Source organism: Lissotriton vulgaris, chromosome 4_1 (assembly GCF_964263255.1).
Source record: "Lissotriton vulgaris chromosome 4_1, aLisVul1.2, whole genome shotgun sequence".
Classification (NCBI taxonomy): Eukaryota; Metazoa; Chordata; class Amphibia; order Caudata; family Salamandridae; genus Lissotriton; species Lissotriton vulgaris.
In genome coordinates, this window is record NC_141691.1 from 1,383,118,075 (window position 1) to 1,383,145,460 (window position 27,386).

The 27,386-nt window shown below is 49.3% G+C and overlaps 1 protein-coding gene across 1 annotated transcript in view; it reads right to left on the reverse strand.

Annotated features, from left to right (window-relative positions):
- ROCK1 (Rho associated coiled-coil containing protein kinase 1) overlaps positions 1-27,386 on the reverse strand; it is a 2,273,505-nt gene that overhangs the window by 354,997 nt on the left and 1,891,122 nt on the right. The window contains exon 27 of the mRNA XM_086965620.1: positions 19,819-19,984. Within this exon, the coding sequence (XP_086821746.1) occupies positions 19,819-19,984 (166 nt within the window). The remainder of the gene's footprint in view (positions 1-19,818; positions 19,985-27,386) is intronic.

Consider the following 27,386-nt stretch of genomic DNA (forward strand, 5'->3'; position numbering starts at 1 on the left):
AAATGGCATTCAGAGGGAACTATACAATATCGAACAGCCACTATATTGTTTAAGTGGTCAACACTTATCAGGTATGCCATGTCAGTACATATATCCCCCTACAGTCAAAATACCTTTGTAGCGATATTTTAATTATATTTTTTCTATTCTATCCCTATGCATTACTTTAATATTTACAGCCAGCTACCGCCCAATACTTGTCCTATACACAAGCTCGGCGTTCAGAACTACTTCACCCCTGGAATATCATCGCTTTCTATATTCAGTCATTCACGAAGGCAACAATTATAACTTATCAGGTAGACAATGATATATGTTAAACGGTCCATCTCTCTTGATTGATATTTATAGTTTTTTTCACGATCAGTAATTATTGATTTCTATTTATTTTTTCTTGTGTCATAGTGGTGCATATCTACGGTCAATCCTCTAACACCTCTATAAATGGAACTTTCATCTCTAAAATAACTACAAAAATACTAAGAAAAGTAGTAAGGTAATGAAAACACGCTATACATTATATCTATATGGCTGGTTGTATGGTTCATCTCCTTATATTTAATCCCTGTGACTATTAAATATGCTTGAGCCCATTATATCTATGTACAATTATGGGCATTTCTTAAATTAGTTATTAACAATTAGCTGCCCATTAATACTAAAATCATGTTCCATAAAACTTTGGTACTTAATAACTGTTTAACTTCTACATCTAGCCAGGTACAGATATCTACCTTACCTTTGTGATGAACAATCAAGAGAATTTCCTTTAAATAAGAATATACCTTCTGTTTTTGTAAGTAAATTCAACAAGTTTGTCTCTTATTTCATACTAAGTCAAACTTTTGGTAACCCACTCTTATTTCATTAGGTTACTTCAACTCTGATCCATATTTTCATCGTAACTAATAACAATATAAAAGTCAGCAACCTACTACACCCCGTGCCTTCTTTTTTCTATTCCCCTTTTCTCTATTCCCCTTTCTCCTGTTTTAATACCTATTAGACTAGCTTTTCTAACATATATCATACACTTATTTCTATTAGTTCACTTAGACTTATCTGTTCAATATATCCATAAAGGTATGGAGTGGTCAAGAATAGTGGGACTTGCCGTATGTCTCATAGAAAATTTACCAGATATACCAGTATATCAATCTATTAATTATTTTAATGTACATCGATATGTCTGTTTTGAAAATGTATCTGCTCATAGATATGATGTCATTTGATAAAAAATGGTTTCAAACATGTATGCCATAGCAAGTCAATAAATATGTTTTAGACCTAGACCCAAGTTTTCTATCAGAATTGTAGAGCAACTATACATAATTTACTTTACACATGTAAGTGACATGATTTTAATTGTCTTGCAGTGTTATGTTTCTGTCTTAAAGCAAATGACGGACTCCTGAAGAAGGCAAATGCCGAAACGCGCGTAGAGTCTCCACCCACCGCTTTGCTTACTCCGCTAGCCCTGTCTACCATCTTAGTCATTTGTACTGTGTTTTCTTTCTTTGTGTGTTCAAATTCTTATTGTTTTTTCATATGCTTTTGAATATATGTAAACAATTTCCTGAAATCATAACATGTATGTCAGTGATGTTTTAAATACTTATATGTATCTTTTATAAATAAGATTCTTATCAAAAAATTGAAGAAAATATTTAAATAAACTACACACTAATTTTGAATGTAATCATTTGGTTTTTCTGCTTTTTGGTGCACATGTCACTTCCAACAGCTAATTAGCTTCTTAGTCTCCTTGGGTTTTTTGGCTTTATTAATTAGCTCACTACCATATGTTCCTCTAAAATATCCTCCTCATCTATTAAGCCTGTCTACTTTCTTCAGGGAAAACACAATGTCTGAAGTTCCCAATACTATCCATAACTTTCCCTGGTGAGACAAAATAAAGGAATGTCTCCAGGAATGTATTTAAAGTAAAACCAAAATAAGGTGGACTAGGATTCCCAAATTCCCACAAACGTTATTAAACACGTGCTGCAATGTTTCAGACCTTGTATTAACTAATGTCATCATTTCTCTTACTGATAGGTGAAAATATAAATCATTTAATAATTTATCAATCATTATCTTCTGCATGTCATCCAAAATGCACAAGTTACTACTTGTGTAACGATATATCTGTAAGAGACATTAGTTAGTGATAGATTGCTTACCGTAGAATATCCCCAGGCGTCAGACTGGAACCGGAAAATTTTGCGTAACCATACCCCTGAGCGCCGGCAGGGGTCGTCCGCGGCACCGCGTCCGTCGTCGGCAGCGCCGGAATGACGACGTCAGAGTACATAGACGCCGCCCATGAGTGCTGATGTCAGTTCTGATACACAGCTTTTCCGCGCCAGATACGCAGAGCCATGATAGAACCAACACTGGTGCCGTGAAACTAGGGCCCTGAAAGGGGATGACCTTAACCCTAGATATCGGTTCGCAGAACGGGGAGGATGGGTGGGTCGGTAAGGAATCTATCACTAACTAATGTCTCTTACAGATATATTGTAACACAAGTAGTAACTTGTGCATCTGAAAGTCGGAGAAGCGTGGCTCAGTGGTTAGAGGCGGCAGACCCGGAAGCTGAGATCGGCCGTGGACCAGGGTTCGATTCCCCGCCTCGGCGGGTCTCGGGCTCAAAATTCCACGGAGTCGACAATTCTCGCTCCGGTGCCTACTCGACTCACAGGGTCACACTCTGCGACTCTGGGCAATAGCTTGCTTAATCTCCACTACGGCCCCTCGCGGCGGGATGCCTGGCTTTCACCTTGTGGATACCCGGCTGGGTTATCTCACAGGGGAATACCAGGACGGGTTCCCTAAGCAAGCGCCTTGAGACCCCTGGGTTAAAGTGTTGCGCTATATAAATCGAAACACATTTACACATTTACATTTACAAAGAGACACGTTACCAACCCCGGTGGTGGGTCTGCGAACCAATAATCACACTAGAAAGTCCTGGAGGACGGAACGGCCAAAGAAGCCATCCCTCAGACTTGGCTGTCTAGGCAATAGTGTCTTGCAAACGTGTGCAGCGAGTCCCACGTAGCTGCCTGGCAAATGTCCTGCACGGGCACTCCTCTGCCTAAGGCAGTGGTAGTTGCCGTGGCCCAAGTGGAATGAGCCCTCAGCCCAACAGGGGGTTCCTTCTTAGCCAAGGAGTAACACGCCTGGATACACAAGATGATACACCGCGAGATGGTCCGCTTGTACACCGCCTTTCCCTTCTTAGCGCCCACGTAACCAACAAAGAGTTGGTCATCCACCCGGAACTGGCGTGTGCGATCCAGATAGTAAGAGAGTGCACGTTTTGGGTCCAGACAGTGGAGCCTCTCCTCCTCTTTGGAGGGATGCGGAGGCGGAAAGAAGGTGGGCAAGGTAATGGACTGCCCGATATGGAAGGCCGTGACGACCTTGGGCAGGAAAGAGGGTCTTGTCTGCAACACAACCTTGTCCGGATGAACAGAGAGGAAAGAAGGTGCAGAAGGAAGAGCCTGGAACTCACTTACTCTCCTGGCAGGGGTGATGGCATCCAGGAAAGCAGTCTTCAAGGTATGAAGATGGAGAGGACAGTTATGGAGCGGCTCGAAGGGAGCACACATAAGGTAGGTAAGCACAAGATTCAAGTCCCACTGGGGCATCACGAATGGAACAGGAGGAAACATGTGTGTGATGCCCTTCAAAAACCTATTTACAATCGGGGACTTGAACAAGGAAGGCTGATCAGGTAGCCTTAAGAAGGCGGAAAGGGCAGAAAGGTAGCCCTTGATAGTGCCCAGAGCAGAGCCCTGCTGGGCAAGAGAAAGAAGGAAGAGAAGAACCTCAGAAAGGGGTGCAGAGAGTGGATCCACAGCCTTTGCTGTGCACCATGCAACAAATCTGTTCCACCTGCAGGCGTATCACGACTTCGTGGAGGGACGCCTGGCTGCCAGAATGACATTACAGACTTCGGGAGGCAAGTCAAATGGCCTCAACTGTCGCCGCTGAATCTCCAAGCTCGTAGGTGGAGACTGGACAGGTTGGGGTGAAGGACCGTCCCCTGCTGCTGCGACAGAAGGTCCTCCCGAAGAGGCAGACGAATCGGGGGATCTCCTGACATGCTGAGTAGCTTGGGATACTGTCATAAAGAAACAGACATTTGGAAGATTTCAGTCTTAGTTTATTTGAACGTAGTTGAACACCCGAGCAGAGACACAGGTAACAGTCAAGGAAGATCACTGGCCAACTGTCCTTCGTGGAATATTCACACACCACAGCAAATCCACTCAGAACACCAAGGGCATAGGATTCCAGTTAAGTCACCTAACAATAAGCATAGACACATGCAACTATGAATACTACAGATACCAGTCTCTTCGTGCCCAGTCCGCAGCCACAGGGATAACCTGGGCCCGATTGCGCCTGATCTTCTTCAGCACTCTGGGCAGAAGTGGTATAGGCGGAAAGGCTTACAATAGAACGCAACTCCACTTGCGACGAAAAGCGTCTCTGAGCGAGTGCCGCCTTGGAAACTCCAACGCGCAGAACTGATGACATTGCGCGTTCTCTTCTGTGGCGAATAGATCTAACCAAGGCTCTCCCCACTGCTGAAAGAGGCCTTGCGCCACGTCCGAGTTCAGACGTCATTCGTGATCCATCATGCACCAGCGGCTGAGTTAGTCCACCCTGCCGTTCAGGGAACCTGCCAGGTGTTGAACCACCAGGGTCAAGCCCTGATGTTCCAGCCACTGCCAGAGGCGCAGAGCCTCCTGGCATAGGGTCCACGACCCCACCCCGCCCTGTTTGTTGCAGTACCACATGGCGGTGGTGTTGTCAGTGAACACCTGCACTACACTCACCCGGACAGAGGGGAGGAATGCCTTCAGTGCAAGACGGATCGCCCGCAGCTCCAGAAGGTTGAGGTGGAGCTGGGACTCCGCCGGAGACCAGAGTCCTCTGATCTCCGCCTCTCCCATCTCCCATGTGGCCCCCCAGCCCAGGAGGGACGCGTCCGTCACTACTACGTGCTCCGGGGGGGGGTAGGGAGAGGGATCTGCCATGGACCCAATCGAGGTCCGTGAGCCACCCCTGCAACTGTCTTGCAGTGCCCTCCGAGATCAAGACATGGTCGTACAAGTTGCCCTGATGCTGGGCCCACTGAAACTTCAGGTCCCACTGCAGAGCCCGCATCCGCCACCGGGCGTGATGCACCAGAAGGATGCCGGAGGCCATCAGCCCCAGAAGCCGCAGCGTCAACCTGGCCGAGACTCGGGATAAAGGCTGAAATATCGGAATCATAGCCTGAATATCCCGAACCCGCTGTTCGGGAGGATAAACCCGAAACTGCGCTGAGTCCAGAACCGCTCCGATGAAGAGGAGCTTCTGGGAGGGACACAGGTGCGACTTCGGCACGTTGATGGAGTGTGAGAAGTTGGCCTGATATACGATGCTCACTAGTTCTAGTGATCACCTTGTATCAATCCAAACCACCCTTATGGTGATTGGTTGTAGGGTCAACCTTATAGACCAGCTATCCTAATGGTAGCATGGACAAAGCAGACTTAGGCTAAACTCTTTGGCATGTGAAGCCAGCTGTTTTACCACATATAACCCCTTGAATACCAAGTAAAAGGACACCACACAGGTTGTTATGAAAATAAACAAGATATTTATTAATAACAAACACCTCTGAACTCTTTATGAGATCAGAGGGCTAAGCACATGACAAGACTCTTAAGAAAAATACGATTAAGTTGCACGAATTACAATGGTGCCCTAGGGGCACGTCAAACCATATACTAAGTAAGTGGGTTGAGAAAGTCGATCGAAGGAATGGAGCTGTCCAGAGGCTGTAGGTTCTCCGGGACTACACTACCCTAACCTTAGGTAAGTAATAGGAGGCCCACGGGAGGCGTGTGCAGAGTGTGAACTCACAAGCGAGATGCGTAACAAAGTCAATGGACAGTACAATTTACGAAAAAGGTGAGTACAGACAGTTCTGACTAATTAGGACTAAAACGACTGGAAATCTAGACACTAGAAGAGTTGATCTACCCTTGAGCACCGAAATGCTCTTGTTACCTCACCCACGGGCTGCGGGTGCATAGGTGTCAAAGTGTGTCGGGTTTCCGCGTTGAAGTCTATGGAGCCTTGAAGAAAGATGCTGCAGGCGACCAGGAGGAAGCTGTCCGGAGTGATCCAAGGGTGGATCAAGGAAGATGAAGACCTGAAAGCAGAGGGGACAATGTTCACAGTCATTAGCCAGTGACTGGAGTGGAACCAGGAAGGAACCAGATGCTGTCATCGCGATCAGGTGAAGAGTGGACGCTTGACTCTGCAGCCACGTGGACCAGGAGGTGTCTTCGATGACCAGGATGGAGGCACGAGCTGTCCCACGCAGGCTCTCGCTGTCGGCGGTGTTGGTTCCGGATTTGGCGTTAACAGGCCTTGGCAAAGGAAACCCATGCGGTCAGTGGAAAAGGTGTCTTGTGCGGACCAGGAGGGTCCAGGGTGCTTCTCCTTTGCAGGGAAGCAAGGGCCAGTCTGGAGCAACCAGACCAGCGGTGTGGATTTCAAGGATCGTCGTCTAGGAGGCCACTAGCCAGCCGGCAAGTGACCAGACAACGCGTCGAGCAGCAATCAAGCAAAAGGGCCCCACGCAGATCTCGTGGAAGCTGGAGGGCTGATCTTCTGTGCAGGAGCTGCTCGGGGCTGGGGCTTCTCAATCCCCAAAGCACTTCGTCGAAGATGCCTCTGAAGTCGTGCTGGAAGCGAAGTGCAGTTTCTCCAAGATGGCCAGTCCCACGTGTCTCGTCGCCCCTAAGGATCTCAGCTGTGCTGCAGATGTAGGTAGAGGTCGGAGAGGTCTGGAAGTCCTGGTCTCGTCGGGCTCTGAAGTCTGGATCCACCAGGGAAGACGACAAAGTGAACCGCGGGAACAATTGATGGTGCCTGCTTGTGCAGGGTGGCCACTCCTTGGCCACAAGGGAGATTTCTTCAGTCTTCTGTGGAGCAGAACGTCGAAGTCCAGAGTTTCTTCTTTTAAAGTTGTTCAGGAATAATCTAATTCGGAATGGAACCAGCTCCTACCTTTATTCTCCTAAAGGGGGCTGTACTATCACTAGGTTCCTCTTATGGGTGGGACCAGGAAGGGGGGTGTTACACCCCCTATCCTTTGTCCGGTTTCGCGCCAGAGCTGGGGCTGGAGTGCCCCAGCAACTGGTTTGAGCCGGTGTATGCACAGGGCACCTTTTGTGCCCCAGGCATGTCTTATTCCTTTCAGGCCTGTCCTACCCAATACACAAAATCCTGTCTGGGGTGGTGCTAGCACCTCCCAAGGCAGGAAACCCTTTGTCCAGGCCTCCCTTCGCTGGAAGGACTCCCAGCAGCAGGAGGTCAGACTCGTGTCTGTGGTGGCAGCATCCATTTTGTGATGCTGAGGCTCGAGTTAAGTTTAACCGGGGTTCACAGTTACATACATGTCGTGTCCCTCTAAAAGGGTGGAATGCTACCCCCGTCGACAGAACTGGCGAGGGGGTAGTATTCCAATTCGTATGACACCTTACTCGACATGTTTTGATAATGCTATGCCAAAATTAGCAATAACCGCGAGGATTATAATGCACTTAAGAGTATATGGTATAGCGTTATCATGGAAACAGCTAAAGGACTTGGTTCCGAAAGCTCATGCTAGAGCACCATCTCACATATTTCCAAGCACTCTGCCTCCAGGATTGTTAAGGCCTGCCATAGGAGTGACTTATAGGAGAATATGTGTCCATTTTAGGGTTAGATATAGGCATACTATATCTAAAGCAAAGGGTGATTACACCACCTTGCCCCAGCTGTGTTAGCAGCCAGTTGTGTCAGTTTTGGATGGCCAGCCAGGGGTGGCAAAATACATGCTGCAGCCCCTGGTAGGCCTTGGGTGCACTTATGCCCTGGGTACCTATGGTACACTGTACAAGAACTTACAAGAGTGACCCAATACCAATTAGATATGTACCTAAGGTACATGGTGTGAGAAGTTGGCCTGATATATGATGTTCACTAGTTCTAGTGGCCACCTTGTATCAGTCCAAACAACCCTTATGGTGATTGGTTGTAAGTCAACCTTATAGACCAGCTATCCTAGTAGCGTGGACAAAAGCAGTCTTTAGGCTAAACTCTTTATGGCATGTGAAGCCAGCTGTTTTACCACATATAACCTTTGAATACCAAATGAAAAGGACACCACACAGGTAGTTATGAAAATAAACAGTTATTTATTAACTAACATACACCTCTGAACTCTTTATGAGGTCAGAGGGCTAAGCACATGACAAACTCTTAGGAAAATTACGTTTAAGTTGCACGATTTACAATGGTGCCCTAGGGGCACGGCAAACCATATACTAAATAAATGGAATGCGAAAGTCACTTAAAGGAATTGAGCTGTCCAGAGGTTGTAGGATCGCTGGGACCACGCTATACTAACTGGAGGTAAGTAATAGGAGGCCCACGGAGCGCGTGTGCAGAGTGTGAACTCACACGCGAGATGCGTACAAACGTCTATGGACAGTACAGTTTAAAGAAAAGGTGAGTACGGACGTTCCTGACTAGATAGGACTGAAACGACAATGGAACTGGACACTAGGATAGTCAAGCTACCCTTGAGCGCCGAAATGCTTGAGTTACCTCACCCACAGGCTGCGGGTGGATAGGTGCGAAGTCGTGTCGGGTTTCCGCGTCGAAGTCTATGGAGCCTTGAAGAAAGATGCTGCAGGCGACCAGGAGGAAGATGTCCGGTGCAATCCAAGGGTGGATTGCTGAAGAGTGGATGTAGGGGTAAAGGCGGACCGTGCAGACGGACGATCGGGTGATGGACGGATCCTTATAATCATAGATGGAGTCCTCTCTGGATCCATGAGGGTAAACACGTTACCTGCATCAAACAAGCGTCTTTTGATCAATGGTACCATATACCTTTATATAGTCAGTGCATTGGAAAGAATACCACGCTAATCTACCGATACTATAAGTGAACATAGGAGGACCGATCGTTTACGCATCCATAGACCACCGTCAGATAGAATATCTTCCATACAACTACATACCAGCTGGTGGACTGACTTCCTTATTATACTACAGTACACTTACATCCGCTTGTGCTTTATCCGCCATTTAAGATATTGGTGCATGAATACAGACTTCCTGAAGAAGGCTCACGCCGAAACGCGTTGAAAAGGAATGCACTTCTGTATTTTTTAATAATTAATCAAATTGTCTAGTTTTACACCATTTGCACATATTTTGTCTTTTTTTACCTATAATAATTTGCACGTATAATGAATTAAGAAAAACAATTGCTAAGAAAAAAAGATGTTATAAAAATAAAATATCATAAGAAATCAACACTAGAGTGTTTCCAGTCATTAGTTATTTCGTTTTCCTTCCCTTTTTTCTACCAGGCACATAACCCGGTGCACTTTTGTTCTGACTTTACCCCTACATGCTGTTTCCTTGCCAGGGTTCATCCGATTAGGCAGGGGCCCCTTATTTTCCTAAATTGCTGAAGAGAGGAACCTGAAAGCAGAGGGGACAATGTTCAAAGTCACTAGCCAGTAACTGGAGTGGAACCAGGAGTGGAACCAGATATCGTCGTCGCGATCAGATGAAGGTGGACGCTGGTCTCTGCAGCCACGTGGACCAGGTGGTGTCTTCGACGACCAGGATGGAGGCACGAGCTGTCCCACGCAGGCTCTCGCTGTCGGCGGTGTCGTCTCCGGATTTGGGTTCAACAGGCCTTGGCAAAGGCAACCCACGCGGTGAGTGGAAACGGCGTCTGGAGTGGACCAGGAGGGTCCGGGGTGCTCCTCTTTTGGAAAGGAGCAAGGGCCAGTCTGGAGCAACCAGACCAGCAGCAAAGTTGTCGGTGTTTGTCGTCTAGGAGGTCACTAGCCAGCCGGCAAGTGACCAGACAACGCGTCAAGCAGCAAACAGGCAGAAGGGCCCCACGCAGATCTCGTGGATGCTGGAGGGCTGATCTTCGATGCAGGAGCTACTCGGGGTCGGGGCTTCTCAGTCCCCAAAGCACTTGAACGAGGAGGCCTCGGAAGTCGTGCTGGAGCGAAGTGCTGCTTCTTTCAAGATGGCCGGTCCCACGTGTCTCGTCGCACCCACGGGTCTCAGCTTGGCTGTAGATGTGGGTTGAGGTCGGAGAGGTCTGGGAACCCGGGTCTCGTCGGGCTCTGAAGTCTGGATCCCTTGCAGGAAGACGACAAAGGGAAGTCGCGGTACGCTGATGGCGCCTGCAGATGCAGGGTGGACACTCCTTGCCCACAAGGGAGATTCCTTCTGTCTTCTGTGGAGCAGAACGTCGAGGTCCAGAGTTTCTTCTTGTGAAGTTGATCAGGATAATCTAATTTGGAATGGGACCAGCTCCTACCTTTATTCAGCTAAAGGGGGCTGCACTACGACTAGGTCCCTCCCCTGGGTGGGACCAGGAAGGGGGGTGGTTACACCCCCTTTCCTTTGTCCAGTCCTGCGCCAGCTCTGGGGCTGGAGTGCCCCAGGAACTGGTTTGGACCGGCATATGCACAGGGACACCTTGTGTGCCTCAGGCATGTCTCATTCCTTTCAGCCCTGTCCTACATAATACACAAAATCCTGTCTGGGGTGGTGCTAGCACCTCCCAAGGCAGGAAACCCTTTGTCCAAGCCTCCCTCGCTGGAAGGACTCCCAGCAGCAGGAGGTCAGACTTGTGTCTGTGGTGGCAGCATCCATTTTGTGATGCTGAGGCTTGAGTTAACTTTAACCGGGGTTCACAGTTACATACATGTCGTGTCCCTCTAGAAGGGTGGAATGCTAACCCCGTCGCCAGAATTGGCGAGGGGTTAGTATTCCAATTCGTATGACACCTTACTCGACATGTTTTGATAATGGGATACCAAAGTTAGCAAATAACCGCGAGGATTATAATGCACTTAAGAGTATATGGTACGCGTTATCATGGAACAGCTATTAGGACTTGGTTCCGCAAGCTGCAGACAGGCTCAGCTCATGCCAGAGCACCATCTCACATAATTCCAAGCACTCTGCCTTCAGGATTGTTAAGGCCTGCCATAGGAGTGACTGATAGGAATATATGTGTCCATTTTAGGGTTAGATATAGAGATACTATATCTAAAGCAAAGGGTGATTACACCACCTTGCCCCAGCTGTCGTGCAGCCAGTTGTGTCAGATTTGGATGGCCAGCCAGGGGTGGCATAATACATGCCGCAGCCCCTGGTAGGCCCTGGGTACACCTATGCCCTGGATACCTAAGGTATGCTATACAGGGACTGATAAGGTGGCCCAGTACCAATTGGTAAATGCACCTAAGGTACATGCTTGTCAATTTAGAGAGAGAACAGCTAGGCTGTGGGTCTGATTAGCAGGCCCACAGCCAGGGAAAGTCGTAAACCAGTGAAGCAAAAAGCAAAAATCGGGGACGACCATAGGATTGCAGACCCCACTCTCCTACACATGGATTCCATTTTAACAGAGAGAGCAGGAAGCCTGGGGTCCTGGATAGCAGGATCCCAGGCCAACTATGTCGAAAACCAGCAAAACACTAGGCAAAAAGTTGGGGGCAACCATAGTCAGATATCCACCTTCCTACATGGAGAACCCCAGCAGGTGCAGGGGATCGGCCGTAGTCTGGAGGTGGCTGACGACTGTCTCGGGGGAGCCCGCCTTTAACAACCAGTCGTCGAGGTAGGAGAAGACTGACACCCCTAACCTGCGCAGATGGGCTGCGCCCACCGCCATCACTTTCGTGAACACACGTGGGGTGCTGGTAAGGCCAAAGGGGAGCACAGTAAATTGAAAGTGCTCGTGGCCTGCCGTGAAACGAAGGTAATGCCGGTGGGCCGGCAGAACGGGGATGTGAAAATATCGTTGTGCAAGTCCAACGCTACCATCCAGTCTCCGGGGTCCAGGGCAGCTAAGAACTGAGTCAGAGTCAGCATCTTGAACTTCTGCTGTCGGAGGAAGCCGTTGACGTTCCGTAGGTCCAAGATAGGGCGTAGGGCCCCTTTGCCCTTCTTGGGTACCAGAGAGTAGTGGGAGAAACAACCACACCCTACTTCCGGCCCAGGAACGCGCTCGATGGCCCCCTTGGCCAAGAGGGCCGTGACTTCCTCTTGCAGAAGTTGCAAGTGATTCCCCGACACGCAGTGGAATTGCGGTGGCATGGCTGGAGGGGTCGCCTCGAAGGGGAGGGAGTAGCCCCTTCGGACGATTTGCAGCACCCACTTGTCCGATGTGACAGTGCGCCAGTAGAAGAGGTGATGGCGAACCCTGCCCCCCACTGGCGTCACATGGGCCTGAAAGCACGGACTAGGAGGGTTTTGAGGCAGGTGCTGCGGGGGAAGGTGTGGACTGGCCTCGCCTTGGTCCCGGACCGCTGCTGCGGCGGTTTCCACGGCCGCCACCACGCTGTTTAACGTTCTGCGGCACGTGGTTGGCGGCACGTGTGGGGGTGCCTCTTCCTTGGCCACAAAAGGAGCAAAAGGCACCCATTTGCTGGCGTGGGGCCGAGAGGCCCAAGGACTTGGCTGTAGCCCTGGAGTCCTTAAAACGCTCAAGCGCATGGTCTGCCTTATCACCAAAGAGGCGACGGCCATCGAACGGCATATCCAGAAGGGTAGCCTGGACATCGGCTGAAAAGGTGGCAGACCTCAAAACCAGGCGTGGCGTCGAACCGCCACCGTCGTTGCCATCGCCCTGCCCAGTGAGTCCGTTGTATCCAGCCCATACCGGATGGAATACCGTGCTGCATCTCAGCCCTCCGCAAGGGCTTGGGCGAGTTTTGCCCGGGCCTCCTCCGGACATTGTGGCAGCACTTCCGCGACCGTGTCCCACAGGGTGTGGGTGTAGCAGCCCAAGAGGCATGCGGTGTTAACTGACCGCAGTCCCAAACTCAGGGACGAGAACACCTTCTTCCCGAACTGTTCATACCTCTTGGATTCCCGATCGGGCTGGGCCGTCGGGAATGCGGTCTGGGAAGTGGAGGCCTGGATGACCAGGCTCTCGGGGGTGGGATGGGTGGACAAAAAGCATGGGTCGCCAGGGGCCGGGCGGTAGCGTCTGGCCACATTCCTATCCACAGGCGGATCTATGGCGGGCTTGGACCAAGAGCCCACAAGAACTTCACACAAGGCCTTATTAAACGGCAGTAGAGGCTCACTGGAGCTTGCCTACGGTTTAAGGACCTCAGTGAGGTGGTTAGTCCTCACGGCCGCGACCGGGAGCTCAAGGTTTAGGGCCTTGGCTGCCCTTGTCAATACTACACTATAAGCAGCCCCCTCCTCCGTAGCCACGGATGGAGGGGAGACAAATCCAGTGTCTGGCGAAGTGTCAATGCCACTGGCCTCCCCAAGCTTATATGTCCAGTCCTGTTGAGACTGGCATTCCCGTGCCAGAGGGTTCTCAGACCCCTCCCAATCACCCTCGTCACCCATCTCCTGTAATTCAGGTTCATGGAAATAGATATCTCCAAAGGCCGTCAGTAGCGGCCGGGGGCGGCACCCGCTGGGCTGGCGCAGGTGAGGTCGACCGGCGATGACCCGGATCCGGAAGCGGATCCAGGGAGGGCCTTGGCCGAAGCACCCGACCCGCTAGGCCCTCCAGCAGGGGCTGCTGGGCCCGGAGGCGCCACGGAACCCGGCTGAGGAGGGAGGGGCTTCATGTCCATGAGGTACCGCTCGACCTCCTCAGGCGCCACGTCATGCCCAGGGACCCGAAGGTGTGGGGCAGGCGGCGATGTCTGCAACTCCGTCGGAGCCGCGTGGGTGGTGTCACCCGAACCCCCGGCCGCATCGCGCGAGCGTCGGGGTGGGTCGGAGGAACGATGACGTCTCTCCGACCTCTCATGCCTCTTACCTGAGGAGTTGGATCCGGACGACCGATGTCCACTCCCGGAGCTGCGAGGGTTCCGATCCCGCGACCCGTCCCTCGACCTCCTGTGGGACCGGGACCTGGAGCGGCGTGGGGCCGACTGCCGGAGTTCTAGTCGCTTGCGGGACCGCTCCCGCCTAGCTTTAGACGTCAGGGCCCCGTCAGTCGGAGCAGGTGCGGTCGTCGTGGTCGAGGCCTAAACACTTGAGGCACCGGCGATGGGGGTCGGTAACCGACATCAGTCGGTCGCACCTGGAACAGGGTTTAAACCCGGGCATCCCTACCGGCACCGTAGGAGTCGAAGACTCGAGTAGAGAAATGATCAAAAAGATCAAAAAATGTGGCAAAAAAGACTAAGGGGTAGAGCTTCTCCGGATCTGCGGTAGCTGGCGCGGAAAAAAGAAGAACTGACGTCAGCGCGCATGGGCGGAGTCTATGTACTCGGACGACGTCATTCCGGCGCCAACGACTGACGCGGAGCCGCGGACGCCTGCCGGCGCGCAGGGGTATTGCTACGCGAAATTTCCGGATCCAGTCTGACGCCTGGGGATATTCTAAGGTAAGGAATCTATCCCCAACGTGTCTCTTTCGGATACTTATGATGCAACAACAAGTCAAGTCAAGTCAGAAATGTATATAGCGCGCTACATACCCAGAGGGTCTCAAGGCGCTTGAGGAAGGTATGGGAATTACTTGTCGAATATCCAGGTTTTAAGTTGCTTTCTGAATGTTAGGTGGTTCTGAGTGAGGCGTAGGTGAGTGGGGAGTGAGTTCCAGGTTTTAGCTGCGAGGTAGGAGAAGGATCTACCTCCCATGGTGGATTTATTGATGCGGGGAATGGTAGCAAGGGCTTGGTTGGAAGATCGTAGCTGGCGAGGGGGGGTGTAGAAGGAAAGTCGTTTGTTGAGGCATTCGGGTCCCAGTTCGTAGAGTGCTTTGTGAGCGTGGGTTAGGAGGCGGAAAGTAATCCTCTTGTTGACGGGGAGCCAGTGGAGGTTTTTCAGGTGGTTGGAGATATGGTCTTTGCGCGGGATGTCTAGTATGAGTCTGGCTGATGCGTTCTGGATGCGTTGGAGTTTTTTCTGGAGTTTTGCGGTGATACCGGCGTATAGGGTGTTTCCGTAGTCCAGGCGACTTGTGACCAGTGCATGGGTAACTGTTTTTCTGGTTTCGGTGGGGATCCAGCGAAATGTTTTTTTGAGCATGCGGAGGATGTTGAAGCATGAAGATGAGACTGCGTTGACTTGTCTGTTCATAGAGAGTGATGAGTCCAGGATGATGCCCAGGTTCCGTGCGTGGTCCGTCGGGATGGGTGCTTTTCCAAGGGCCTCTGGCCACCAAGAGTCGTCCCAGGCGGAGGGGGAGGTGCCTAAGATAAGGACTTCTGTTTTGTCTGAGTTCAGTTTCAGACGGCTGTGCTTCATCCACTCTGCTACTTCTTTCATACCTTCATGTAGGTTGGTTTTGGCGGTGTTGGGGTCTTTGGTGAGTGATAGGATCAGTTGGGTGTCATCTGCGTAGGAGATGATGTTGAGGTTGTGTTGGCAAGCGATGGTCGCGAGGGGGCTCATGTATACGTTGAAGAGGGTGGGGCTGAGTGAGGAACCTTGGGGGAACGCCGCAGATGACTTCAGTGGCCTCGGACTTGAATGGTGGGAGGCGGACTCTCTGGGTTCTACCGGTGAGGAATGAGGTGATCCATTCCAGTGCTTTTCCTTGGATTCCGATGTTTTTGAGGCGCTGTAGAAGAGTTCTATGGCAGACTGTGTCAAAGGCTGCGGATAGGTCTAGGAGGATGAGGGCGACTGTGTCTCCATTATCCAGTAGAGTTCGGATGTCGTTTGTTGCTGCGATGAGGGTGGTCTCCGTGCTGTGTTTGGCTCGGAAGCCGGACTGTGAGGAGTCGAGGGATTTGTTGCTTTCGAGGAAGGCGGCGAGCTGGTTATTGACGGCTTTCTCGATGACTTTGGCCGGGAATGGAAGGAGCGAGATGGTGCGGTAGTTTTTGAGTTCGGTGGGGTCCGCTGTGGGTTTTTTCAGAAGGGCGCTGAGTTCGGCGTGTTTCCAGCTTTCCGGGAAGGTGGCGGAGTTGAGGGAGCAGTTGATGACGTCTCGGAGGTGTGGTGCTATGATGAGTCTGCTTTGTTGAAGATGTGGTGAGGGCATGGGTCTGTGGGGGATCCTGAGTGGATGGAGTTCATCAGGCGGATGGTGTCCTCGGTGGAGATTGGGTTCCAGTCGTTAAGGATGTTCGAGGGGGGTGAAGGTCCTGCAGAAGGTTGGGTGGGTTGGTCTCCGGGTCGGTTGTCGAAGCTGTTGTGGATGTCTGCGATTTTGTTGTGGAAGAAGGAAGCTAGGGAGTCGCAGAGGGCTTGGGAAGGGGTGATGTCGTTGGAGTTGGCTGAAGGGTTGGTGAATTCTTTGACGATGTTGAATAGTTCCTTGCTGTTGTGGGCGTTGTTGTCTAGTCGGTCTTTGAATGTGGCTTTCTTGGCGGTCCGGATCAGTTGGTGGTGTATGCGGGTGGCGTTTTTGAAGGCGTCCCTGGTGCTGGTGTTTGGGTCTTTTTTCCAGGCCTTCTCGAGGGAGCGGCAGAGTTTCTTCGATTTCTTAAGATCATCGTTGAACCAGGAGGCGTTTTTGCTGCCAAGTTTGATTTGACGTTTTTTCGGCGGTGCTAGGATGTCTGCGCTGTTGGATAGCCATTGGGTGAGGTTAATCGCTGCTTGGTCGGGGTTTGAGGAGTGGGCTGGGGGGTTTTGAAGAAGCGATGAGGCGATCTGGTCGATGGTGATTTTGTTCCAGTTTCTTCGTAGAGTAGGTTGGGGTTGGTTGCGAGTGGTGGTTTTATTGTAGAAAAAGTGTACGCAGCTGTGGTCCGTCCACTGGAGGGTAGTGGTGTGACTGAAGGAGACATGTTTGCTGGAGGTAAAGATGGGGTCAAGTGTGTGACCTGCGATGTGGGTGGGCGCAGAGACAAGTTGTTTGAGTCCGAGGTTGGCAAGATTGTCCCGAAGGGAGGTGGTGTTGCTGTCGTTGCTCTTTTCCAAGTGAAAGTTGAGGTCTCCTAGTAGGATGTATTCCTCGGAGGGGAGAGCGTGTGGGGTGATGAAGTCAGTGATAACGTCGCTGAATTTTGCACGGGGTCCTGGAGGCCTGTATAGGAGGGTGCCTCTGAGTGTGGTCTTAGGGTCGGTGTGGATCTGGAAGTGAAGGTGTTCGGCGCTAGCGAGGTTGACGTCTGAGCTGGTTGAGATGCGGATGGAGTTCTTATGGACGATAGCGATGCCTCCTCCTGTTTGGTCGGTGCGATCCTTACGGATGATCTTGTATCCTTCCGGGATGGCAATGGTGATGTCAGGGGCTGAGGAGGCGTTCATCCATGTTTCTGTCAGGAAGGCGACGCCCGGAGAGGTGGTGTCTAGTAGATGCCAAAGTTTGATGGCGTGTCTGTGGACTGAGCGGGTGTTGAGCAGGATGCATTTTAGGTGGTTGGGGTCAGATATCTGATTTGTGTCCGTGGAAGAGGAGTTGATGTTGCTGCCGTCGAACTTGCAGGATTTGCAGGAGAAGGGACCATGGGTGTGTCCAGGAGTGGCTTGGACGCAGTGGGGGAGTTGGCCGGGGTTAAGGGCTAGGAGGGTGGTGGCATCCTATGTAATGCGGGGGAGTTGGGTGGTGCGAGGACCAGGGGGTCTGGCGCTGGGCGCGGTCCAGGCGCGGACGGGCGTAGACGGGCTTACCTTTGGCGCACCTTCGGCGCGACTGGGGCGCGATCGCTGCGCGTGAACGCTGCGCGAGAATGCATCTGTCATATATGGGTAGCGGGAAGGGGAGGGGCGAGGGAGGATCCGATGGGAGGCGGTTGCGTGGTGGAGGGGGCGGTCTCAGGGCAACAACAACAACACAGCAAATGGCGGCGGAAATAACACGCAAGCAGACCGAGTTAGAGGAAACTTGGAGCGTAATTGATTAAACCCGATCCCAACAGTCAACAAATGCAGCTTTCATGCACAAGGGTTACAAAACATTAATATTTGCAGGTACAGTTGCGCACAATCAGGCAGGCACGTTCGAGCGCTAAGCGAGGGCAGCAGCGCTATGTAATTTAAATGTGAAAGTGAGGAGAGCAGCGTTAGGAGGGCTCAACAGCGCAATGACAACGATACCAGGCAGCTCTGTGTAGGAGTCAGCGAGGGCAGGAGGGAGCGACCGTTCTCAACCAGGTCGAGGCGGTCACAGCGCTATGGTGGACAGGGGTGATCCTAAATACAAAGTGGGAGGGAGGATCCGATGGGAGGCGGTTGCGTGGTGGAGGGGGCGGTCTCAGGGCAACAACAACAACACAGCAAATGGCGGCGGAAATAACACGCAAGCAGACCGAGTTAGAGGAAACTTGGAGCGTAATTGATTAAACCCGATCCCAACAGTCAACAAATGCAGCTTTCATGCACAAGGGTTACAAAACATTAATATTTGCAGGTACAGTTGCGCACAATCAGGCAGGCACGTTCGAGCGCTAAGCGAGGGCAGCAGCGCTATGTAATTTAAATGTGAAAGTGAGGAGAGCAGCGTTAGGAGGGCTCAGCAGCGCAATGACAACGATACCAGGCAGCTCTGTGTAGGAGTCAGCGAGGGCAGGAGGGAGCGACCGTTCTCAACCAGTTCTCAGATCAGTATCACTGTACTGGAGACCAAGTCAGTGATGAATACTCAACATGCTTAGAGTCACCATGCTATGGTAATGCAGCAAACACAGTCTACAATAAAATGCTCAGTTCCCTTCTAGCTCTTTCAGAGCAACATCATTCTTTTGTGTGGTCTTTGGCAACACTATAGCCATCAATTTTCTGCAGGTCCTTTCCTCCATATTTTGAAAATTTCAGCAGGCGTATTCTGTTATTGAATGCTGGCCTCTCTAAATCCTTATAGCAAAACCTTACCTTTCATCCACTGACATTCAGATTTGACAACAATATCTTTGTCTCATCATGAAATGACAATTAGAGGACTTTTCGTTTTTTGTAATTAGAATTTGTATACTTCAATTAGCATGATTTTGCCAGATATCTCGGTAGTTAAATCCACAATATACAAAGTGACATTTCATCAAACCTCAAAAGGCAATGTACACACACTAGCTGCTAGCAAGGGAAATCTGCTGTTCCCTCACAACTTTATTGCCCATTTATTTATAAAGTTTTATATAGCGCGAACATGATGCACTCTCTTTGAGGCAGTGGAGGCAGTCTAGTATTGCCCTATCCTAGAACCACCCATGCCATCATCATCATTAGTGATTTTACATATTGTGCTGCTTATTGTAGTTCTTCTGGACAGAACTTTGGAAAATCATATTAATGCTGGCTCAGTGCACTTATAGATCTTTCATCTATGCAACATAAGTCTTCTCTAATGGAGTCCTATTTTATAGATTTATTTTTCAAAATTATACAATCCGTTTTTTGCTTTTTAACACAGTAAGGTAGTTTTGAAATTGGACCTTCACCAGATATTTATATGTAGTGATACAGTAAGTTGTTTTCGATTCTTTCCTCCGATTTTGTTCTTGCGAATTCTTTGCACTGATGTGTTCAGTTGTACTACTTACTACATTTTTTACTTTGATGAAAAACAAAGAAATAAGCAGAACAGGAAAGAATGGCCAATAGTTTAACACAATAGTACCAAAGCAAGTGAAACTACCGAAACCAATGCATTTTCTCTGACATGAACTGCAGATGCAACAATGAGCTCACTGATTAACCTGTATTTTATAGCGATCAAGAGCCTGTAACCGGTTCCTACGAAGAGCTCCTTTTGAGAATGCTATTTAAGAATGCCAAGTAGTAGAAAGAACCAAAAAGAACCAAAGCAACTTTGCACAGCAGAGTGAGTCTTACCTCCAACAATTCCATCAGCTTCATCGGTTTGGAGACTGGAAACACTAGTTGAATCCATTCTAAGTTGTAGATCTGACAGTTTAGCACGGAGCTGTTCTATATCACTCTCTTTGCTGTCCAGCTGCATCTGAAGATCCATTTTGAATAAACTCTCTTCAGCTAATTGCTGTGGGTGAAAAAAAAATACACCCAAAATCAGTCTCCACAAAGTAGATCAGTGATTCAGTTGGAGCTTCCTCTAAGACAAACTTGCTTATCAAACATGCCACCCCTTTTTTATGATAATGGAACGTCATCTGAAAATGTCACTGAGTTGGGATGGAGAGAACACTTTCGTAAGGAAAATAAGGATGAGGTTAATTTCATTCTTAATCCATTACTCGTTTTTAGAGGATCTGTCCCAAGTTAAAACTACCGATTATCTCTGCCATGCAATGGTGTAACTAGAAACTGCATAGTAGCTGTTTTAATAAAGAGCTTTGTTTGTCAAAATCACAAATATATGCGTGACTCCTACACAGCAGGCTCCTTTTTCTGCACAGATTAACACCATCAACCACTCATTTCACTCTTTAAAAAGAAGCCAATTGGTGTGTGATTTCAATAACTATGAAAAGGGTATTGATATATCCGATCACATAATTTGCCAATTCCAATATAAATAATAGAAAACTTGAATATTGCATCTAGATATGGTGCCATATGCCGTAAAACACTTTCACACTAAAGAGTGCTATAAAGTTAGTGTCTGTGTAACACAAGGTATACTACAAGACATAACCACGTCAATAAATAAAGCAAGGCCAGCCGACCAACGTTTGTTTCTGAAAAGCAATGATTTAAAAGTGAAGGAAATTATAATCTAAATTTTAACTATCCTTTAATTTCAAACTAAATCCTATTATTAAGCATTTGTCATTAATCAATAGCCTCATAATTTCATGAACTTTTAGATGACCGTATACACTGACAATGTTAAATTGTCAATGTACAATAAATGCCAGTACCTGACACGTTTTGATGCACGAGTTACTACTTGTGTAATGATATATCTGTATGAGACATTAGTTAGTGATAGATTCCTTACCTTAGAATATCGCCAGGCGTCAGACTGGATCCAGAAATGTTTGCGTAGCAGTACCCTTGCACGTCGGTAGGCGTCGTCTGCGGCTGCGCGTCCGTCGTGGGCGCCGTGATGACGTCGTCGGAGTACTTAGAGGCCGCCTCCGCGTGCTGACGTCAGTTCTTAGACACAGCTTTTCCGTGTCAGAAACGCAGAGCTATGCTAAAAACCAACACTGGTGCCTTGAAACTAGGGCCCTGAAAGGGGATGACATTAACCCTAGATATCGGTTCACAGAACGGGGAGGATAGGTGGGTCGGTAAGGAATCTATCACTAACTAATGTCTCTTACAGATATATCGTTACACAAGTAGTAACTTGTGCTTACAAAAGAGACACGTTAGTGATAGATTCCTTACCTTAGAATAGATACCCCAGCAATACCAACCCCGGTGGTGGGTCTGCGAACCAATAATCACACCAGAAAGTCCTGGAGGACGGAACGGCCAAAGAAGCCATCCCTCCGGACTTAGCTGTCCAGGCAATAATGTCTTGCAAACGTGTGCAGCGAGTGTGAAATCTGACGAAATTAATGTACATAGACAGCATTCATTTCCCTTCTTCTCCCACTCCTCTCCCTGTGGGCACCATGGATACTGTAAATTATTGACCGTATCACCCTGCCAGTAAGAACCCGTACCCCTATGCATATGTACAGCCATTCTAGGCACCATGGCCTTTTTACCCATTGGAATCCCCAGCTTCCCTCCTGCGCGTATCTTGCACCCCCTCTCTCATGTATAGACCGTGAAACCCTTTCCCTTTGCACGATTCTGATGTGGAAGGTAACCCTCCTGCTTGACCCAGGCATTCCCCATTTCCCTCTCGAAGAAGCATCCTTCGCCTCAGCTGGCATAGCCCCCCCAGCTGTATCTGACTGCCCCCGTTCTCTCATGTACAGGTCGTAGGATCTCTCTCTCTCTCTCTCTCTCTCTGCGCGACTCTGGCCCTGCACGCACCCTGACCCCCCTCCTTCTCCTCATATGAGCAAGTCATAAACCCTCTTCTTCCGCAAGGCCCTGTCCTTGAGAGTCACGGGCGCGCCTGACCAACACCTCCTTCCCTTCCATGAATGCCCCTCTGTTGACAAGCCTTCCCTCCGCGCTCGATTGTCCACGCAGGCATGAATACCACTCCTTTGATGACCCCTTCCCACGAGTCCGGCTGACCACACATGTCCGAGGCCATCGCCTAAGCCAGGAGATACCATTTACTGCCCTTATTGTATGCCTAGCCACCCCATCCCCCTGGGCCATGATCAGGCGTACACATCCTACGAAACACTCAGCTGCGTGATTGTCCTCCCCTCTTATCAGCAGGTCAAGGGTCCCCATTGTGAACGTATGTGGAGTAGGATCACCACGAGGATTATAGGGATGTCTTTCTTTTGCGTCATACTGTCCTGATTGTACCATCAAATGTTTTGCAAGGTATAAAAGCAAGAGTCTCAAGCTCACTTGTTAGAGCACCTCCCGAAAGACACTGTGTTTCGTGTCCGAAATGACTGGCTCTCCTCATGAGAATTAAACTCTGTTCTTGATTCCTGCTTCCAGCGCCCGTCTCTTTATTTTGGTAATTATTCAACATGGGAACTAAGAGGCGGTTTGCGCCAGCGGCCTGGGCATCGATAGAATTATGGGCTCACTTTCCACAATTGGCGTCCCAACGCGGGGTCCATCAGTGACATAAGGTTCGGTAAGAGAGATCCAGACGAAGAAGTGAACATCTAAATGATCGGGGTATGCCTGCCTTGAGAGGGCCCTCGCCCGGCTGCCGATCGACAGAACTTCACCAATTCTGAACGGACCTCTCTTGAGTGACCTATTGTCCTGACTGGAATCCCACAGGAATGCTACATGGAGTAAGAGAACGATCGGGCGCTGGAGGAGGGAGTCGAAGAACTGTCCGTATGGTCCGGTCCGGGTAAGATTAAGTAGGGTGTTTTTACGCCTGATTGGTAGGGTGGTTCTATCCACCTGATTGATTGATTGATTGTATTGAAATCGGTATTTGTATACTGATATTGTATTGGTTGGTATTGGTTCATTTAGCTTTGAAGGCTACTTGACATATTGGTTCTCTTCTGGAGAACGAGACATTCTCTGTTTGCAAACAGCGGCGAATAGGAACGTCGTCCCTCTTTGCAGATAGAGAAGGGTAGGTAATGCAGACTTTTGTCCCCGTTGTAATCCGTCATGCCTACTTTTCTCCCCACTGATTGTTTGAAGTCGATTAATAATCGATTGTTGCTCTTTGAGATCTTCCCTGTCCACAAACAGAGACGAATAGGAATATTCTGTTTCCTTTATGGATAGCGAAGGGCAGGTAATGCAGACATTTGTCCCCGTTGTAATCCGTCATGCCTGTTTTTCTCCCCATTGATTGGTTGGTTGCCTGGACATTGTTGTCCCAGGAATTGTTTCGTTTGAGGTATTTTCTATTTGCAAACAACGTGAAATAGAAATATTCTGTCTAGTCTTTGCAAGTAGAAAAGGGTAGGTTATGCCCCTTTGTGAATTCGTCAGTCCTACCCACTCCCCACTGGTTGGTTATTGTGGGGTAGCTCGCATGGTCCGCCCAGGAGACTACCCTTATGGAGGACATATGCTCTCTACTCATGGGCCATTTAGTAGAAATAGACCGACTGGTCCGTCCAGGAGGCTACCCTAGTAAGTGGAAGTACATCGCTCGGTCTGTCCAGGATGATACCCTAATGAAGGAATATATGTTCCCCTTTTGATCGATAATCTCGTTCCACCCCGGACCATTTATTGGAGGGAACTCGTCTGGTCCGTCCAGAAGTACCCCCTAGTGAAAAGGACGCATAAAAAATATGAAGTGATCACCGTTCCCTACTAACAGAAAGCTTTAGCTCGAAACACGCTAAGGAAGAGAAAGAAAAATAAAAAGAAATCAGGCTAAGTCAGTAACCCCCTGATGAGCTTTTGACTTCACCAAAAATAAGAAACATTAGTAATAGTTCGTAATAAGAAATGTAAAATGGCGAAAAGGTTTGATAGCAGAACATAGCCACGAGGTAGCTAGGCTCCACTGCCTATTCCTGCTCCCAACATGTCTGCCTCATTTCCCACCACGCCCAAATAACGGTCACATGAAATAGAAACAACTCAATAGGTACCTACCCCCATTCCGGAAGCTCCCGAAGTGCAACAGGTCCGCGGTTACGCCCATCCGGAAGGCGAGGCCTCGAGGCACGAGGGACTCGCCTGGCCACGGTCAGGAGGAGATGATGTTGGGCAGGCGGTCCAAAGGATGACAAGGACCTCTCCATCTTTTCTCTTCTGCCGCCCTGCAGGCCGCGGGGAGAGAGGGGGCTGTCTTGCCTCGGCCACCGACCACCCCTTTCTCTCACCCGATCCGGCTTTTGTCGAAGGCCGAAGCCAAGGCGAGAACGGCGGCAAATCAAGTAGTCCCGCCACATGCCAAATTCGCCGCATGCCATCGCCTGCATAGGTACAGGCAGTCCCGCCACATTTCAAGCTCCCTGGAGAGTTGGAGGTAGTCCCGCCACATGTCAAAAAGGGAGGGGGGGGGGGGGGGCTGTCTTGCCTCAGCCGCCGACCACCCCCCCCCCCCCATCATCAATGGCTGGCACGGCCGATATCGAGACGACGGAGCCGAGGAACGGCGCGGGGTCGCTGGAAGGGGGAGGCGGCGCGAACGACCCTCCCCCACCTCCCTCCAGGTGGAGGCTTCCAGCGACACCCCAACACTCTTTGCTTAAAGAGGGTCAACATCAAAAAGCGGTCTTCTGCCCAGGACGGGCACTCGCTCCATATCGCCTTTCCTCGACCTTGAAGATTCTATAAGAGCCGGGGGGCCCCCGACCCCCTGCATGGGTGCCCCCGCCCCCTTCGCTGGGAACCACGACATCGGTGCTACTCCTGCCGGCACCAGACTCGGATCGGAAATGGCTAAAATGCCGCCACGGCACAGGCTTGTTCAGTTCCGGAGGAACACCAGGATGACCCGGTAGGAAAATTGTTGCCGCCCTTCCCATTCTTTGACTCATGGTCCATATTGTTAGACTGTTAACCACATTGCACGAGACTTTCTGAACTGCCAATGGAAAGTTCTGGGCCAACCATGCGAGACTAGAGACACTCTGACTGTGCTGGAACTTGCCTGACCCCACCCAAAATGGCGCCGACACAAAATGAGACGTTTTTTATGAACTTTGTTGCACTCTGATTGCGCAAGCTTTTTGCCCCGAGATATATATAACGTTTTTGATAATGAAAGTAGATATGAAGGATATTGAGTATGTGCTTGGACAATGAATTGACTTAGGGTGGGTACTGATTATGAGTTGGAAAATGAATTTGTGTAATTTTAGGTAATGAATGAACATTGGATAATGTATTTATGAATTTATTAAAGATGAATTACTGACATGCATCATGCTTGCTCTGTAGGGGAGTTTAATACAATTTTATTGCACTGCCGCACTTTATGCAATGAACTGCCACCAGCTTAGTTCTTCCTATGTACAGTTCCAATCTGCTCCGTGGCTAGTCCACTGGGTTGTAGGCCTGTATTTATACTTCCACACTTTTTATTAAAAAGTATTTTGAAAACGAAAGCATAGTTGTAGCGGTTGCATTAATGAGTTTTGAATGTATTACTACTGTGAGCAACGAGAAAGTATGATGAAGGTTAAAGGTTAAAAAGGACCCGATATTTAGCAGCCACACTATGTGTCACAGGCAGCCGGAAAAGTGCTTTAGAAGACCTAAAAATGACACCACAGAAATGCCACCTGACCGCCACCCTTGTACCCGATCAAAAGGGGTTACGACCAAGTAACTCACGTAGATACGCAGATCGTCAATGATTATCTGTCTGACATTTCTGGTCCCTCTGGGCTTAAACGCCGTGATGGTAGAGAAATGCACTACGTGGAGATAGGTCGAGTATGTGGTAGGTAAAACATTTCCGGATTACTGCATGCTGATGAGGTTTGAATATTGCCCCCCCCACCCCTTCTTTCTCCTCCCTTCTGCAGGTCACGTCGGAACCCTGGCTGATGTATGGAAGGACGATGACCGAACCGCCGATGAGAGGGGGAAGAAGGGAATATGAGCATGGTCCTTATGACAAATAAAAGTTTTTTTTAAAAAAAGACGTAGACTTAAACATGACTGTTCCTCCTTAGAACATAGCAACGGGAGGATGGACTGACATAGAGACTGGACAAGTACTGAATGACGAAAAAAAAAAAAAATTGACTAGAAACGACGCGTTAAATAATGAAACTGGACGTTTTGACTAGGTAGGGAAAGGACAAAGAAAAATTGTACGGGTAAGGGTTGCCACGGCACCACCCGCCTAGGAAGTTAGAAATGTTGCCGATGTTCAAAATGCACTGCCCCCTTTTCACACTCTTACAGATATAGCCAAGCTGTCCGACTGTTTTCCCGATCAATGCTTGCCGTTGCCTCAGCCTGGAGGACTTCCCACCAAAGGAGGGAACAGAAAAATGGTTTAAAATCCAACCATGGGTAACTAGCGCGACCAGGTTAATTTCTGATCAACCAACCGAGGTGTGAGTATTGGTAATTGGGAGCGCTCGCAGGCGTGACAAGCGAGAAGGAAAAGGGGGGTAGGGCAGAAAGAGCTAAGCACATAGATAAATAGGATAGTAAAGATACGTAGGATATATATAAAAACAGATGTCGTAGACTAACAATTGTTTCCTGTCTTGTTGTGAATGTCTTGTATATGTGTAATACATGTGCCGTCTTCCCTGTCTAAGTTTGTGTGTGTGTAACGTACGAATATATGTCTCCCCTCTGTCTATATCTGCAAGTCACCTGACCTTTGCTGTTCTGTGTTGTGAGCGCACTAAATGACCTATTTTCGTACACGTCTCTCGCTCTCTCTCTCTCTCTTTCTCTCTCCACCCCCTTATCGCTCTCTCTCTCTCTCTCTCTCTCTCTCTTTACATGTCATACGTGTACCGAATGGCTCATTTAGATTGCGGACGACTCTCACTCTCTATGAGAGTCTCCCTATTTTTTATTCCTCTTTTTGGTAAAATTGTGCCTCGCCGGCACCAGCCTGATTTGATACATATTGAACGCGAAGGTGTTCAGCGAAATTGACCGAAACTAAAATGACTGTATCTCGCCATGTTACTGCCTCTCCTTTCTGCAAAATGAATGAACTTGAATTGGCTGAGAAGGAAAGGACGGGTAAGACGACTAAAAGTCCCCCAAATCTGGCCATTTATAGGGGAACTGTATGTCAATGGCATCCTATGTCTGTTCTTCAGAGACGAACGCCAACGTCTAGATTGACACCCAATACCCAGATTGCCCCACCCCTTTTGCACCCAAGCGCAAGCGCCCGAAGCATCCCCGCCCCATTTTTGATAGAACCACTTCTGCTGTCCCGGGTATAAACATAATGACCATGAGTAGCT